General features: G+C 42.0%; 1 protein-coding gene across 1 annotated transcript in view; it reads left to right on the top strand.

Moving 5' to 3' along the window:
• The window catches only part of OTOG (otogelin), a 220,634-nt gene that overhangs the window by 145,474 nt on the left and 57,500 nt on the right, over window positions 1-17,660 (top strand). Inside the window, exons 34-37 of the mRNA XM_054969999.1 lie at window positions 3,653-3,770; window positions 11,548-11,627; window positions 13,648-15,779; window positions 16,601-16,769. Of these exons, the coding sequence (XP_054825974.1) occupies window positions 3,653-3,770; window positions 11,548-11,627; window positions 13,648-15,779; window positions 16,601-16,769 (2,499 nt within the window). The remainder of the gene's footprint in view (window positions 1-3,652; window positions 3,771-11,547; window positions 11,628-13,647; window positions 15,780-16,600; window positions 16,770-17,660) is intronic.

Consider the following 17,660-nt stretch of genomic DNA (forward strand, 5'->3'; position numbering starts at 1 on the left):
CCAGGATGTCACTCCACATCTCCACCCATTCCAACATCAACCTCCCCCCCCACACACATACAGTGGTCTTCTGCCTGGTTTATCAGTTGCCAGCAGCACTGTTAGAGAATGAAAATCTTCTGTGGCACCCCTCCTCCGCCATTCATATATAGGCAACACCCTACCCCTCTGCTTGCAGTGAATATGAGGGGGGAGGGGGGAGGGAGCTAGGGAGGGTTAGAACCTCCAAGGTGCCACTAGACACCTGCTCCTTTTGGCAGCAAAGACACGGAGGCACCTGGAACCTCTTCGGACCACCCCATCCATACCAGTTTAAAATGGTATACACCAGAAACTGTTCTACATATATTCCTGATGGGGAAGGCTTCTTGGGGGGAAAGATACTAATTTGAGAAAGTATTCCAGATTGAGTTAAAAATATACCCCTCTTGCTTACTATTTCTAAGTTTAAAAAGGAGGGTTGCTTTTTATGCTTAGAAGTCTTAGTATCACAGTAGATTTACTATAGTTGGAATTGTATACGGCAATTTCTGTAATCCCAGGACATGCAACCTTCTGGAAAAAAGAGAGTTCTTTCATAGGCACTTGAAACTCAACTGGGATTGCTGCATACTATAAATAAATAGTATCAGAAACCTAAGTTGCTGTGTTTGTAATATGAAAACATTCCTTCCAACTGAGACAAACATAAAAGAACTCTGTGTTGGATCACCCAGTGATTTGACCTCTCTCCAATAAAATGTAATATGAGGACATTCAAGGAAACTCATGGTCAGTTATGCCTTTACCTTGTGAGTTGCTGAGAAGCCCCGGGATTAACTATATTTCTACGTTTCATAGTCACTGGGAATTAAAGATGGTTCTTGCCTTCTATTTTGGGTCCTTAATATTTGTTTGTCATGTAACTGGAATAACCCACCCACTGCTGTGAATCAAATTATGACTGACAATAAGGCTGTCCAGCAGTGAGCTGCTGTAGCATAGTGGTTAAATGGCTGGGCTGCAAACCAGCACTCTGCTAGTTTGACTCCCACTACTGCCATGAACTCTGCATATAACCACACCTCTTAGCCCCAGCTCCCCAGCTGCATTGTGGGGATAATAACAACACTGACTTTGTTCACCGCTCTGAATGTGGTATTAATCTGTTCAGAAGGGCAGTATGTAAGCATACTATTATTATTATTAAACTATAATTTTCAAAGAATAATTTTGATAATGGAATGTAATACTGACTAGCAAAAAAACAAAATATAAAACATCAATCAAATGGGAAACACAGGTATAACATTTGTGATTGCTGACCTCTTGTCTAATAATTTTACACAATGGAAATGTTGATGTGCTTTTTTGATATGACCCTTGATATGACCCTGCAAACTTTTAGGCACTAGGCAGACATAACTTGCCTTGTTGGGGTTTTATTTAGTAATCTTTTGTGCCTTAGCTTGCTGAAGTTCTATTGTTAATGTGTCAGTGCACACTGAATGTTTTTATTAATTTTATGCTGAGGTGGAGGGACTAAGACCAACAATGAAACACCACGGGGGAGGAGGTAGTCAAGGCCAGATATGACCAGAGTATGGACCTGAATATTAACTGAGATCACTTTTGCAACTGTGATAAAAGGCTAACATGTCATGTCTTGGAAGCATGCTGAATTTGGAGAGAAAATGTCAGATAAAGCCAAGGTTGTACTTGTTCCACAGGGTGGATGGTAATATTGTCAAGGGATATAGAGAATGAATGAAGAGAAGAAACATGTCCCAAATATTACAAACTGATTAATGCCAATCACTTAGTACATAGCAGTATACCCAACTATACATGGCAGCAAGCCACATGACCCCCACCCCTCCCATGGCATTTCCAACATTTGAATTTGAGATTTTAAACTTATAAGGATCACACACTGTTGAAACATTACCTTAAACTGAGTCTTCATGAGAAACAGAGATAATAAAAACCGTGCAACCAAATATAAATCATCCCACAACACTAATATTAATATTTAAATCCTTAATACTTCATACGGGGAAGGAGAGAGGAGACAAGGGGAAGCTAACAAGTCGGCGTCTTTTTAACTGCAGTTTTAGATTAGCCTTTCAAAATGCTGTCTAAATTTGTTCAAAATTCTAAAGAGTCAACTACTTAGAAATCACTGTCAACAATCATTGGCATTAATTACTGTTAAAACAACCTAATTTTTTTATTTTATTTTTGAATATTTTAGAGGAAAGAAAAAGGTTTTGGTTGTATTACAGAATCTCTTAGTAGCTGCAAAAATTGTATGGGCCCAACTCTGGAAAGCACATCATCTGGAATGGTTGGTCAAGCAATTTGAGATCACAGAAATGGACACGTTGATCGATAAAGTGTGTTGCAGTATGGGTTTAGGGTATTAGCAACTCAGAGTGAAAAATGACTGTAATTTATTTTGTACTAGAATTCTTACCATAATGATTTTGAACTGGAAAGACATCTGCTTCTGTAAATATACATTATAACAATAAACTGTATTAGAAATACTGAAAAATTCCATTGTAATATGATCTGTATAGTCAGCACCAGAAAGCAGTCTAGCTGCTACATTTTGAACCAGTTGAAGCTTTCAGATGTTCTTCAAAATCTGCCCTACATAAAGTGCTTTGCAGCAGTTCAACCTGGGTATAAAGCAGTGGGTGGCCAGATCACAATTAAAAGTGTTTTAAATACCACCTAAGGCGTTATAAAAAGGGTCATTAAAGTGTGTCTTTCTAGTGAGAAGGATGCATGAATACCATGATGTTTGTATTCAGCTTCCTATCGAAATCCCTCTATTTGCATAATAGTTCTGTACCAGTAATATATTTCCCTAACAGCCATTGGTGGGGAAATGTATACAATAAGCCAGATCCCCAAAAGAAGATGATTACATATGTTATATGTGTGAAACCCCTAGCCTGGAACTATTATTTACCAACAATCAAAAGGCTGACTCAACATACAAAGCCAAACTTAGTATTTTTGAGAAAGGCAGAATATAAAGTTAGTCTTTATTATGGTTTCATTATTCTTTCAAATTACTAAATGTGCCAGGAAATTAAAAACATCCTTCCCTTTATCAAAATAATAATTTAGTGTGTGATGTAACTCTAGATAAAAATGGTAATACTGGGAAGGTGTCCCTAATAACACATTTTTCCTTCAGAAACCCTTTTTTAGTTCACCTAGTACATTTCTGTCTTATGTGTTCGAGGAGCTCATGGTTCTCCTTTCCCCCATTTCATCAAAATAATCCTGTGAGATAGACTCTACCGAGAGTAAAAAATTGGTCCAAGGTTACTCACTGAAGTCTATGGCTGAGGGAGATTTGAATCCAGGTACTAGATGAACACTCTAACCACTACTCAGCATTAGCTCTTCTCCCTCATTTCTTTCTCATTTTTTTTAAGTTTCTGTTTGTTCTTTATTAGCACCTCTGCAAAAAATGTCTGTATCCTTAAAGAGTCTCAAGGAATGTAGGGTTAAATAACAAGTGCACATTAATACTATCAGAAGCCTCAGATAATAGTAATTCAAAATTGTATATTCATTCAGGAAGTTAAAGAATCTAAGAGAGACTGTAACACATGAGCATATAAGAATTAAATTCTTAAAACTTTATTTCTAGATACAAAATTTAACCCTGCAGCTCACTCAACATGTGAATGGCGCTATGATGTCTGTACAAGTCCTTGTTTCCAAACGTGCAGAGATCCTTTGGCAGAGCACTGTCAGGCAGTACCAAAGTGAGTATACGTTTTTGTAGTTTTAATACAATTTCTCATTTGCAAAGTTGCATTTTACTTGTTTATTATTTATTATTATCACACCCATTTCAGTGATTCAGGATGATGTACACAGATATTTATAATGTTGTGTTACTACATTATTATTTACATTATTTATAGTTGACCTTTGTCACTGAGAGTCAAGGCGGATTGCACAGTGTTGAGGCTGGGACATTCAATAAATAATACAATAATGTATAGTGTGAGCCGCCACCCCGCCCTTTGTGAGGTTGCCGCCCTCCGCCGCCCTCCCAGGTGCCTGGTCGGGGTTTCCCTCAGCCTCAGAGCCGGACAGGGGAGGGGGTTAGTGTCACCCATGTCCACCCTCTGCTTGCTGACATGTGCATACTCTCTCTCTCACCAGCCCTGGCATGTCAGCTTCCTCATCCCCGGCTTCATTGGGACTCTCCCTTTTTAAAGCCCTTCTCTGTCCTGCCTCCCCCCCAGGGCTACCAATCAGCCCTTCTCCCTTCCTCCCTCAATCATTCCCTGTCTCCCTCCCTTTGATATCCTGCCTCCCAATTGGTCTCTCCCCTAGCTCCTCACATGGGCATTCCCGCCCCTTCACCCCTCCACAGCTTTTTTTTAGATTTTGTAGCCAGTCAGTTCCTTGTTTCCTAATCCATCTTAAAAAAAAATTGTTAATTGCCTGCTTTCCTCACTTAGACTCGGGGCAGATTACACAATGTAAGTCAGGGGCTGCAGGTTTGCCACGCCTGGAGTGCCCACCCCCCTTGCTTGCCCTCAGGCCTAGGCTCGCCCCACACTCAGTTGGGCTGGGCTGGCTACCTTTTGCAGGTCCCAGGCTGCTTCTCCCCCGGCCTGGGCATTGCCTCCCTTCGTCACCGGGAGGCCTGCCCTGTTGCCACAGCATGAACTGCCTGATGGCTCCGTGGCTGCTGGGGTTTCCCCATGCTGCTCAGCTGAGCCACCGGGGTTTCCCCGGTTTGCCTCTGCACCTTCTCCTGCGGTGGCCCCCAGCTCTGGCTGAGCTGTTCCCCTGAGCAGGTAAGGGTGTGGGGGAGGGAGACCTGGGGGCCTGCCACGGAGTTTCGGGGTACTGGTTGGGTCGGGGCCAGCCTGGACGAGCCTCGGTCATCCCTGAGTCCGGAGTGGGTGGGAGCTGCTCTGGACATATAGATTGCAGAAATCTGAAAACAAGCAGAAATCCAATACCAAACTGAAACAATGCTGAAACAAAATACAAATGATTTAATATGACATATTAAATGATGTGGAAACTGTCAGGGCTTGTCACTGTCGCCGCTGGGCGGGGCCCCAGCTGGGCTGGCGCTGGCATCAGAGGGGCACCAGGGATACTGCAGGACCCTGCTCTGTGGAAGTGTTAGAGCGAGTGTTAAACTACGCTGCGGAATTAAACGCCGAGCTGGTCAGAGAGGCAAAAGCTTTATTTGAGGAAGTTACATACTTGAGGGAAAGGGAGAGATAGATCCTAGCTATCTGACTACATCTTGCAGAGACAGAGAAGAAGTGTGGCAGGAGAGAGAAGAAGCAGGATATTGCCCTGTTTAGCCCAATAGGAGACAAGACAAGGAAATGACCCCCAGGAAACAAGAGAGGTGCTACTCTCACTGTCCTAACTAAGTGATCCTTGCTGCCCCCTGCATGGTAGGCTCTTCTTACTTCTTGCTGCTGCAGTACACCAGACATTGTTATTTCTAACAGGAAGGAGGGGCGGTATACATCACCCAGACTCCCTCTCAGTCCACTTGCTGGCCTGCTCAACCTGGCCTGCTTACCCTCTGCATCCTCCATCGCCTCCTCCTTCCAGAACTCTCCTCCAAGCCTCCACTCTTGCATTGCACTGCTCTCACTCCACATCATCACTCCTTACTCACACCCACCACCTCAGAGCCCTTCCCAGCCACCCTTTATAGGGCTTCCTGTCTCCACCCCGCCTTCCTTCCAGGCTTGTTCCCTCTCCTGACCAGGCCCAGCTGTGCGTTCCTCCACTAATCCCTTCTGGGCTCCTTTGCCTTGCTGGCAGGGTGGGGTTGAGTGTGAGCCATCCCCAGCTGAGGGCTCCTTGGCCTTGCTCACGAGGGGCTGCCCCAGCCAGCCTCTGAGCTACTGAGCTTGCCTGGCCTTGCTCATGAGGAGCTGCCTTAGCCGGCTTCCATGCTGCCTGCTCGGCAATGCTGGGCGGGGCTACCCATCTCCTCCCCCAGAATGCCTGTGGCAGCCCCCCCTGGAGAGGCTTGGCTTCTAGCAACTCCTGAGCCAGGCTGCTGTCTTTTAGCCATGGCATGGCCCTGGGCTGTCTCAAGCTGCTGCAGCAGGGGTAGCTGGCTGGGCTGCTGGGATCAGCCACAGCTGCACCATGTTGGCTGGCTACTGGGCTTCTCTGGCTGAGCTGATTACGGAAGGTGGGCCCAGCTGCAGCCCCTTGGCTGGCTGCCCAGCTCTTCCCACAGAGTGCCCTCAGCAGCTCCACCTGGAGGGGCTGGCTTCTGAACGTCTCCTGAGCCAGGTTGCCATCTTCAATCTGGGGTGGATGCTGGGGCGTGGCTCTGAGTTGCTGTGGCTGCTTTTCCCCCTTTGCAGGTAAGGGCCCCGTTTGGGCTGCTGCTGGGTCCCAGTTATTCCTGCCTCTGCCCTCTTCCTCTGGTGTAGGCAGGTTCTGGCCCTGGCTGCTGGCTGAGGTGGCAGGACTGCTGTCTCCTGGCTGCCTCCCCCTGCTTCCTCTTGTTGAGGCCGGGGGCTGTGCCTCAGACCCCAGACAGAAACTACCTAGTGGAGCATGCTTGCAGCAACAGTCAGTACACAGTGTATAGTCTATAGTCCTTATCCCTTTACTAGAGCATCTTTCTGAACCATTTACTTTCAGCACAGATCTATTAAGCCCAGGGCTTTTTTTGAGGGGGAATGCTCAGCAATGCCATTCTGGAAGCTCTAGAATCTGCCTGTGTGATTCCTTCCTCCTTCGGCCCTGCAGGCTCTGCAGAGGATGCTTAGCTGCTTTGAGTTCATTCTGCTTTTTTTCTGTGTGTGTGAGAGAGTGAGAGAGCGAGCTGGGGCCCTGCAGGGTTCTGCAGAGGAGGGTAAGCTGCTTTGAGCTCATTCTGCTTTTTTCATTCGTGAGAGAGAGAGAGCATGGCTGCTGGGGTCGGCTTCACAGAGGAGGCTTTAGCTGCTTTGAGTTCATTCTGCTTTTTTATTAGTGAGAGAAAGAGACAGTGAGTGTAAGCAGAGATGCTGAGATCGGCTTTGCAGAGGAGACTTTAGCTGCTTTGAGTTCATTCTGCTTTTTTCATTCATTCGTGAGAGAGAGAGAGAGCAAGCATAGCTGCTGAGGTCGGCTTTGCAGAGGAGGCTTAGCTGCTTTGAGTTCATTCAGCTTTCCATTTCATTCAGGGGTTTCTGTGAGTGTGCTGCTTTGAGTTCATCCTGTTTTATTTTCATTGGGGGAGTGGGTGGGTGGGGCTGTGTGTGTATCTATGCTGCTTTGAGTTCATTCTGCTTTCTTTTCATGGGGGTGAGTGATGCTGTACGTGTGTGTGTTGCTTTCATTCTTTTGTTGACTGAAGTTGACGTTGTTATGGTTCCCACAGCTTTTGAAAGCAGATTGGTTCTGTGTTAGTTAAAATATCAGTTATGGTTATTTGTATTAGTTAAAATATCAGTTATGGTTATTCCAGTTTTATGCTAGGAAGGGGATAGCTGTGTCCAAGTCACAAAAGGCTTTCATTAATATATTCATCAGCATATAGGTGTTCTTACATCTTAATAGCTGTAACTAGGGCTGTGCGCTTTGGGTTTTGCTTAGGGTAGTTACCTGAAGCAACCCAATTTGGAATGCTTCTGTATCCCCCAAAGCAAAGCTTTCTGAAACATTCGGAAATGCTTCGGAAAGCTTCAGGGCTTGTTTAAAGGGCCCCGCTGCTGCTTGCAAGCAACGACAGGGTCCTTTAAACATTAACCCCCCACCTCCCCCGCCACCTACTTTGCAGTGGCTCTCGACGTGCTGCTGCCCAAGCCTGTGGGAGGATGGGGAAGGCCGGGGCCACCTCCTCCGGCCCTTTCTGCCCCTCAAATGGCTGCAGCATGCCAGTGCCATGGCAGCCATTTGAGGGGCAGGAAGGGCCAGAGGAGGTGGATAAAACCCTTCCTGCCCCTCAAATGGCTGCCGCGGCACATCACAACCATTTGAGGGGCAGGAAGGGCCGGAGGCGGTGGCTCTGGCCTTCCCCACCACCCCGCAGGCTCAGGCGGTGGCGCAGCAGCAGAGGAGCCGGCTCGCTCCCGGCCACGCAGCCTTGTGCTGCCGCTGCTGCCCAGCTGATAACCCAGGTAAGTGGGTGGGGGTTGGAGGGATCTCCCCAGGGTTGGGTGGGGGGTGGGGAGGTCTCCCTGAGGGTGGGGGAGCCTCCCCAGGGGGGTGGAGGGTGGAGGGGTTGCCCCAGGGAGGGTGGGTGGTGGTGGTGGGGAGTTCTCCCCTCGCTTCAGTATGCTCTGAATCTTCACGGAGCATACCGAAGTGATTCCTGAACCCCGAAACCGAAGCGGCAAGGGGGTATTCCAAATCAGTTTCCCACTTCGGGTAAACCCGAAGTGGGAATACCAAATCTACCCACCCATGCACAGCCCTAGCTGTAACTCAAATGGTTCTCCCCACCCTCAGCTGATTAACATCACTGAAATTGCACTGGACATATGGGTGTTAAGGAAGTTTTTATGAATATTATTTGTGAGGGACATTGGAATATTTATGAACATTTCACAATGTCACAACAGCTTAGCCATTGGTAAGGTAGACTTGGCAGGCAGCAAAAAAAAAAAGCCGTTTTAAACTCAGTATAACTCTAATGCAGCTAAAGTTGAGTATCTAATTTTGAATTGCTCCAGTAAAGCAAAACCCTCCCTGAAAATTTGAAAATTCAATATTCATTAGATTAGGAATTTCAGACTCTTTGGAATTTTGAGAAAGAGGTTTCGAATTTTTTTTCTACGCTGGCAGAGGGAATCTGTTAGACTTTAGATTTGTGAGATGGGTCTTGAATTTTTAGAGGCCCCCTCCTTCTTGCATATTTTAAAATATGATTCCAAAGAAATGAAATGTTTGGGAAAGGGAATGGAAGATTTCACTTTTTGTAGAGGATACAAAAAGGAAAAAAAAACCCTTTCTCATAATAGTGTAATTTTCCAAGCTTACTAACATTTATCTTGTCGTAATGCATTGTGCTGGGTTCCGGGAAGTGGCATCACTTCTGGGAGTGACATCATCACACATTTCCAGGAGTGCGCACACATGTGATAAAAAGAGAGTTCCACGACCTCTTTTCCCAGAAAAAAAGCCCTGATTAAACCCTTCTGAATAATTCAATTTGCATAGTTTATAGAAATCCAGGAGAGTAGGAGTTTTCCTAACTCTTCTGGCAGGCCATTCCATAAGGTGGGAGCTACCACAGAAAATAGTAAAGAGTCCAGTGGCACCTTTAAGACTAACTAACTTTGTTGTAGCATAAGCTTTCTAGAACCACAGTTCTCTTCGTCAGATGCATGAGAACTAAGGTTCTAGAAAGCTTATGCTACAATAAATTTGGTTAGTCTTAAAGGTGCTACTGGACTCTTTACTATTTTCTGACTACAGACTAACACGGCTAACTCCTCTGGATCTATGACCACAGAGAATGTGTATGTAGTTATTGATTTTGCCCCTTTGCAGAGTGGCATCTGCAGAAGGCCCTGTTGAGATGAGTGAAGCTATTGTGGCAGAATATAGGGAGAAAGTAGTCTCATACATATGAGGGGCCAAAGCCTTGAGGACTTTGTATGTGATAGCTAAAACATTGACTTGAACCCAGGAATTGATGGGTAGCCAATGGAGTGACTGCAGAATGGGGATAATACAAAGGCTCCACCTAGCTCTTGATAATAACCAAACTCTGGCATTCTGTACTGACTGGAGTCTCTGAGTTTACTTTGAGGTAAGACCTACGTGGAGTGCATTACAGTAGTCTGGTTTCAATGCTACCATCTTACCAAACTAAGAGGCTTACTTCAATGCTACTATGGCATGGGTCCAGGTGGCTAGATCAGACATGTCAGGGTCAGGGGGGGCCATCTTCTTGACTAGACTGATATGTAAAAAGACTTTTTTTTACAGCTGTTTTACTTTCTTCTACCACAGCAGTACTAGTTCTTAACTGAGTCTACAAGGGTCAACTGTAGACTCTTAACTTGAATCTACAAGGGTCAACTGAACCCCATAGCTAACTTCTTTCTGACAGTCCAAATTATGCGCATGAAGTTAATGGGCAGGGTGCAAAGATGCATCCTCATCTACGCCACAGCCTTATCTTTAGGTTATGGAGCTTCCTCTCTTTTCTCATTTTATTACTCTTCATATACCACTGTAACTAAGAGGCAAAGACCAGCCTGGAGGTAGGTCAAAGAGGTGTGGGACAGTGCTTTTGTGCCTTGTTATTGCCTTTTCCTATGCTCCCCCCTCTCAGTGTTTATATAGCAGCCTACTCATGTCAATGTCTCTGGCTCCCTTCTTTGGGCTGCCTGCAAACCACACTCTTTTGTAGTAGAAAAGAGCAAGAGTCCGATAGCACCTATAAGACTAACAAAATTGTGGTAGGGTATGAGCTTTCATGAGTCACAGCTCACTTCTTCAGATGCTATGAGCTGTGACTCACAAAAGCTCATACCACAAATTTTGTTAGTCTTATAGGTGCTGCTGGACTCTTGCTCTTTTCTACTGCCATTGACAGACTAACACAGCTACCAATATTGATCTCACTCTTTTGTGTTAGCTCTTTTCAGCAGAGGGAATTGAGTGGCATTTTTTCCTCATCATCCTTCCATTGCATACATCAGAACTTGGCAAATAAAACCATTTTTAAAAAACCTATACATTCTCTTTTACTGGGTAAAAAGGAAATGAAATAAACTGAGCTTTCTCCTATCCTGTCAAAAACAGTCGTATTGTAATGAAGGGAGCTGCCAGGCCATAAGTGCAGTAGCAGAGACACCCCAGGTGATGTCCTTGGATTACAGTGCAAAGGCATGCAGTAAAAAAGTGACTGCTTTAATTTCTCATCTTGAAGCGATGCTAAAGATACCAGTGATGAACTGGGCTGTATTCACAGCCATACTAACTTGAATGGTTAATAATTGGCATTGACCAGAGAAAGTTAGAATCTTATTCTCAATGCCCAGTGTCCTTGATACCATTCTTTCCATAGTAGTACCTCACCAATCATATCTGTCTTGCCTATTGTTTTTCCATGGAAGGAAAATTTTTAGAAGAGCCCTGAGGCTGCTTGTGTTGGTATAAACAAATGAGGAACACAGTTTTGTACAGGTATGTAAAGGCTTTCTGCCAGTTCTAAATCATCATCATTGGACAAGCATATACATTTGTTCCAAAGGCTGTCACATTGTTCATGAATTAGCTCAGCTCAGCAGAAAGGGAAACCAGCCTCAATATGAGCTAATGAAAAAAGAAATAATGATGAGGCACTTGTATTTAAAATGATTTTGAAATGAAGCCTGTCATCACCAAAAGGTTTAAAATATCTTGATTTGAAAATTAAGATTAAATTCAAATATATCTGCTGAAGTTGTTTATGCATTGGACTGGAAGAGTGCTTTTCTGTGTTTTATTTCAACATGTTATGTTTCAACATGCTATATTCTCTTCTCCCCCATTTGTATAATTTATTCAACATGCTATATGGTGAAATCTGGTTGTTATCTCTTTTAGAGTGGAAGGATGTGTGCCCATGTGTCCTTCATATATGGTTCTGGATGAAGTGACTCAACGATGTGTCTATTTTGAAGACTGTATGTACAGCACAATTTTATTCTGTTTTGGAAAAAAAGAACTGTTTATATTTAGAATATTTATATATTCTACATTTCTCCTGCTAGGACCCAAGATGGGAAATAACAAGAAATACTGTTCAAAATTAATATTCTGTTAATTAAAACGTATCATCATCATATAGACATTCCAGAGCGCACATCCAGAACTTTCAAACTGCCCCATAGGCTTTCTTAAATAGCTCTGCTTTATAGCCTTGCCGGAAAGCCTGCCTCACCTGTTTCATAGCTTCAGGTCAGCAACAAAAAATGCTCAAGCTGTGACGAAGCAGATTGTTCAACCACTGAGCATAACAGAAGCCCCTTTTCTGTTATACATTGATCCCTAAGATGTTTCTTTATCACATCTCTATATAAGGAAATCAAATGTATCCCTTTTATGCTCATTGCAAATCTATGAAATAGATGAACTTTAAGACTGAACAAGACATATCTGATTTAAGTTCAACATGTTGTCTCTTATGCTTGACCCTTAGTAAGTTTCTTCTGATTGGACTTAGTGTAGCTCAGGAAAGGCTGTTCCTGCACCCCATTTTTGGTGAGGTGAGGGGGGAAACGAGTGGGATTTGTGGCCATTGCCAGGAAGGGAGAGCCAGCCGAATGGATGTAGCATGCCTTGGGTGTGGGATTGTGTACATAAAGATGGTCCTGATAAGGAGAATATGCATTCTGGACAGCTGCCACACATACATTTCTTTATAAGAAAACAAAGTACTGTTGATTTGAATAGAGTTAACTGCTAGTAATATTTTTGTAGATAGAGGCTATTATATTATTGAAATATTCATTGTATTTCTGAAATGTAACATTTATAGCATTATTTCATAACAGCTGTCACCTGTGCTCAAATTGAAAATTCTTCATTAAATATGTAACTGTGTGTAACCAATTTAGTTCACATTTATGAACAGATTGTTACAGCTTCAAAAAATTGTTTTTATTTTAGGTGTAGAGCCTGCAACAGAAGTTCATTTTCTACCATCCACTTCAAAGACACCCACAATATTACATACATCTTCCATGGTTCTTCATACTTCTAAAGCATTGCTTAGTGAAGAGATAACTACATTTCCAAGGCCTACATCAAAAGGCAGAGAAACAACACTTGCATCCAAGTGGCAATTTAGTTCAACCATAGAAAGAACTAAGTTTTCTACCCTTTTGTTACCGAATACTACAGTTTTAGTCACCTCTGCAATATCAAACGTTTCAGCACATTCTACTTTGGGTACGAGTACAGTTCCAGGTTTTTCAGTTCCCAGCTCTAGTTTTCCTTCTGTTGATGAACATCCTGTGTCTCCTGCTGCCATTACAGGCCCATTGCAAGATAAACAGATTAGTAGTACAACAATCATTGCAACCCCCTCAGCATCAATAATCACTGGAGCAGAAAGCAAACCAGTTTCTCCTGTAAGCATTATTAGAATTCCATCAGTTATTACAGATGGCGCACAACCAGTCACAACTAGAGCAGTATCCAGAACTAAAGTAATAGGCACTCCGAGCTTCCCTACAGAAGAGACACAAGAAAAATTTGAAAAAATTACAGAAAGTACAGCTTATTCCATTGGAACATCAAGGACAGAAAGAACAAGTCAGTTCCTTACTAAACCAACCACACTGACATCTTTGGAAATATCATCTCTACCCATATTAAACAGAACAACAACTTCAGACCAAACAGAGCTTGGCATAAGTCAACTACCTGTAATGACTGCCAATGTCACTGTAACGTCATTTTCTCCTTTATTTACTACTTTATCAACACTAAAGCCAGTTGTGAAGCCAGTCCCTTCAGAAACAACAAAAACAACAGTTGTTTTAATTAAGGAAGGAATTAAAACCACAGTTACTCCTGTATTTACACACCTTCCTACCACAGTACAAACTACTTTATCCTCTTCAACTGTTAAAAAAGAAATGGCACAAACAACAAGTTTCTCTACCCATTCATCAAGCTCATATTTTTCTCTGTATTCAGCTACAACATCAAAACCTGATATTCTTTCTACAAAATTCTCTGTTTATTCCCCACTGATACAGCTGAACCAGACAGAACATGTGACTGCTTTACAAACCCAGTATCCTGCTGTAACTCATACCATAACAGCTATACCTTCCTCTACAAAAGTAATCTCTAAAATGACAGTTCTCCCAGAATCCCCAATACTCACTACAGCATCTCAGAAGACGTCTACAGAATACAAAGCACCGTTGTTCCTAAAAACTACAAAGATGGGTGCTGTACCACAGCCTGTCAGTGTGACAAAATCTGATTTCACAAAAGAATTCACAGATAAGGCTGTCACAGGTCTGCTAGTAACTAAAAAAATTGAAGCAGTTCAAATAACTGGTTATTCATTTTCTCCAGATACTATGACAACAGGTCTTGGTACAACACAATCAGAAAAACTAACTAGTTTACCTACGACAAAACCTCCCGCTACTTTGATTCCAACTAGTTTAGTAACTCCATTTCCTGAAGCTCGAGCTACAGTGGCTGCTACCCTACAACCAAAAACAACAAAAACTACATCATTTTTTTCAGTGTTTCCCCTTACAACAGAGCTACGAGGCACAGTAGCCTCAAGATCAACTCCAGAATTGACAGCTTTAAATGACACTGGTGTTACTTTATCTCCATACACTGAATTTAGCAGCCAGTTAGTAACTGTCAAAGAAGTAGCATCAACTAAAGGAATATCAACTTTCTCTACCTCTATTACTTTTCCTCTAACATCACTTTCTACTACACTGTACCTGGCCAAAACAACAGTTTCCCCATATACTTTAACACGAAAAATGCCTGAGATTCCAGCCACAGCAAAACAGCCAATCGAGACAAAAATGCCATCCACAACTCCAGAGGCTACACATTCTGTTCCAACTTCTCCATTGGAAAGGGTTTTTTCCCATGTGAAAGAAGAATTCTCTGTTCCATATTTGATGACCAAAACAACTGGGAAGGATGACTTTTCATCAGCTTCAAAAGCTTACTTAACAACCAAAGGAACCACTACAGGCTACCAGTTTTCAGCTGAAGTGGCAAAGACTAGTATCCACCCCAAAAGTGCTTTTAGCACAATTGAGTCAGCAGTCAAAGTTGAAACATTGTTTCCCCTTCAAAGCACTTTAGAACCAGTGGTTGCTCCTTCAGCTATATCAGTTATTTCAGTATTTTCAACAAAAGTTCCTTTAACAAGTAAAAAAGAAATACCACAGACTGCAAAAGCTGATACAGGTCTTCGGACAACTTTACTTACATCAACCAGAAAAACTACTGATTTGATTTCCACCAAAAGACCTCTGTTTGCTACATCTAAAGTTACTGCACTGTCAGAAACTAGTTCACCTACAACAAAGCAAGCATTAAATCTTACAAAGTCTAGTACTTTATCAGAGTCAACACTATCTTCATTTTTTACACTGGAAGCATCAGAAACTTCAGCTGTGAGTCAAACAGAGTTACAAGTGGGGGCATTTTTAACCCCAGGAATATCAACAACAATCACATCACTGGGCAAAAGTGCTACAGAGAAGATTTCAGTTTCCAAGCAAGTGCCACATTCTGCTGTTTCCTATAGTTCAACATTACCCACACAAACTACCCCACATTTTACAACTGAATCAGCACCTCTGGAAATAAGTAGCCTCACAACACAGGGTGTCACAAAATCATTAGCAGAGAAAACAGCAGGGATAAGAGAACCTATTACAACATCCTTATTTTCAGTGTCTTCTGTTGCTCTGGAAACAAAGAGTGTTAGCTCAACAGTAGCAGAGACTGATAGACAGGCACTGCTTACAAAGCTTCCTGAACTGCATTTGCCCTCCAAGCAGTCACCTTCCTTTCCTTCACTTGGCCCTACCAGCTTAACCACAACACTTGAGACACCATCGGCAGTAGAAGTGCTCACATCTTCACCAAGCTCATTACCAGTATTACTAGTCTTTCCAAATGCCACGTCCATTCCCACTTATTTATCTACCAAGCCAATTTATAAGTCTACAACAGAAAATTCCACGGAATTAACAACAGTTGAAGCTGCTTCTGCAGTTACAGCATCTCTTATCACGCCCTCTAGAGAAACAGCAACATTACCAGCATGTGTTGTAAGTAACACAATTAATTATCTTATTCCAGTCATATGTTTTCTCTTTCCCACTGGAAAAGTGGGAAAGAACATATTCCCATGTACCTCATCTGCTACAAATGTTGAGATTGCATAATTTCCAAAATTAACATCAGGGGAAATAATCATAGATTCTAAATATGTTTAAGAGTCAAGGAAAGCACAGTGATGATGATTTTTTTAAAAAAATTCTGTTCTCAATATGCAAATAACTTACTTTGATCATTCTCGACAACTGTTATTTTTGAATGCAAAATGCCAGCGAGTGTATAGGCATGTGCTGACGTGAACAAGATGTTGTATGAAAGGAACATGAAAAATACTTCTTAAAGGCAGAAAGTTATATCCTCAGCACAATAGTAGCTTTCAAAACAAAAACTGGGAAATTGAAGACACTTGTTTTTGCTTATATAAGAAAAACCTGTGATCGTGGTGGTGGTTGAAGCTATACATAAGACTGCATTGTAACTACTGACTAATTTTTTTTCTTATATTGTGTCAACATGTAATAACCGTGTCTACTAACATTTTAAAAACCTCTTTAGAAATGTGAACAAGGCTTTCCAATACCATTTTAAATGTGGATTAGCATAATCAGTTGAAAACAGATGCCTAAACACAATCTTATTACAAGTACATTGATCAAATAAAGCTGTCAAATGCTTTGAGATCCTCTTCTACAACATGGTATCATAATCTGTAAAAGTTCTTTTGACTGAGCTCTTGTTTTGTGTGAATATTCTTTTATGGAATATTATTTTACTAACAATAGTAAGCTGTGTTTTCTAAAATGTGTTTTAGCCTATTTCAGAGAATGAATGCATAAAATACATTTGCTTGGATGGACAACTAATCCAAGTTAATAAATCACAGAACTGCCCATACAATGCAACCCAGCCCAGCTGTGGATTTCTAGGATTTGCTGTCCAAATTAATGGAGATAAATGTTGTCCTAAATGGGAATGTGCATGTAAGTCTTAATCATATATTATATATTTTAAAATATTATTGGACCCATGAAGGTTTGGGTTTGAGTTTATGAGTAGGCTAGAAGATTTGTCTAACAGGACCATATGGTGGGATTTATTTATTGGTTATTAATTGATTGAATGCCATAAATATGTAGTGCTTAAGTCTTGGTTTTGTTGTTTATAATTGGATTGTGTATTACAATATTAAAATAGTAAGAGACTGAAGAAATAAGAACAACTCAGTTATGCTGGGTATTGATGTCAAAAGTACTGTAGTGCTCCCATGACAGCAAAGATTCATTTTCAAATGCAAGTAATTTAATCCTTTAGAACTCTTAATATGGACCCTTAAGGCTTGTTTTAAAAAGATCCTTTTGCATATGCATATAGAAAAGAGCAAGAATCCGGTAGCACCAAGACTAACAAAATTTGTGGTAAGGTATGAGCTTTCGTGAGCCACAGCTCCCTTCTTCAGATACCAAATGCATACGTATGTATTATATATAGACAGCAAAGTATTAATTAATTTATTTATTTATAGTCCCCCTTTCTCACTGAGACTCAAGGCATAGTGTGAGATTAGTATAATCAGTATCAAGGATATTTCCATACAGTATCAAGGACATTTCCATAAACAATGTCATAGGATTTTACAAATATGTAGCATTTCTAAGGATCCAATACAGAGTTGCTGAAACATAACATAATCAATTCTAGGACTGACATTAGATAACATGAAGCACAGGTAGTATATAGGAATACATACTTAAAGCAACAGATAATATGCAAGGCAACATAAATGGTCCCTGACTCATTAGTGAAGCATCTGAGACCCCCTCCCTACAATACTTCCCTCCTATCTGAGTAAAAATCCTTTTTGAATAATTCGA

The sequence above is a fragment of the Eublepharis macularius genome, chromosome 2, assembly GCF_028583425.1.
Source record: "Eublepharis macularius isolate TG4126 chromosome 2, MPM_Emac_v1.0, whole genome shotgun sequence".
Lineage (NCBI taxonomy): Eukaryota > Metazoa > Chordata > Lepidosauria > Squamata > Eublepharidae > Eublepharis > Eublepharis macularius.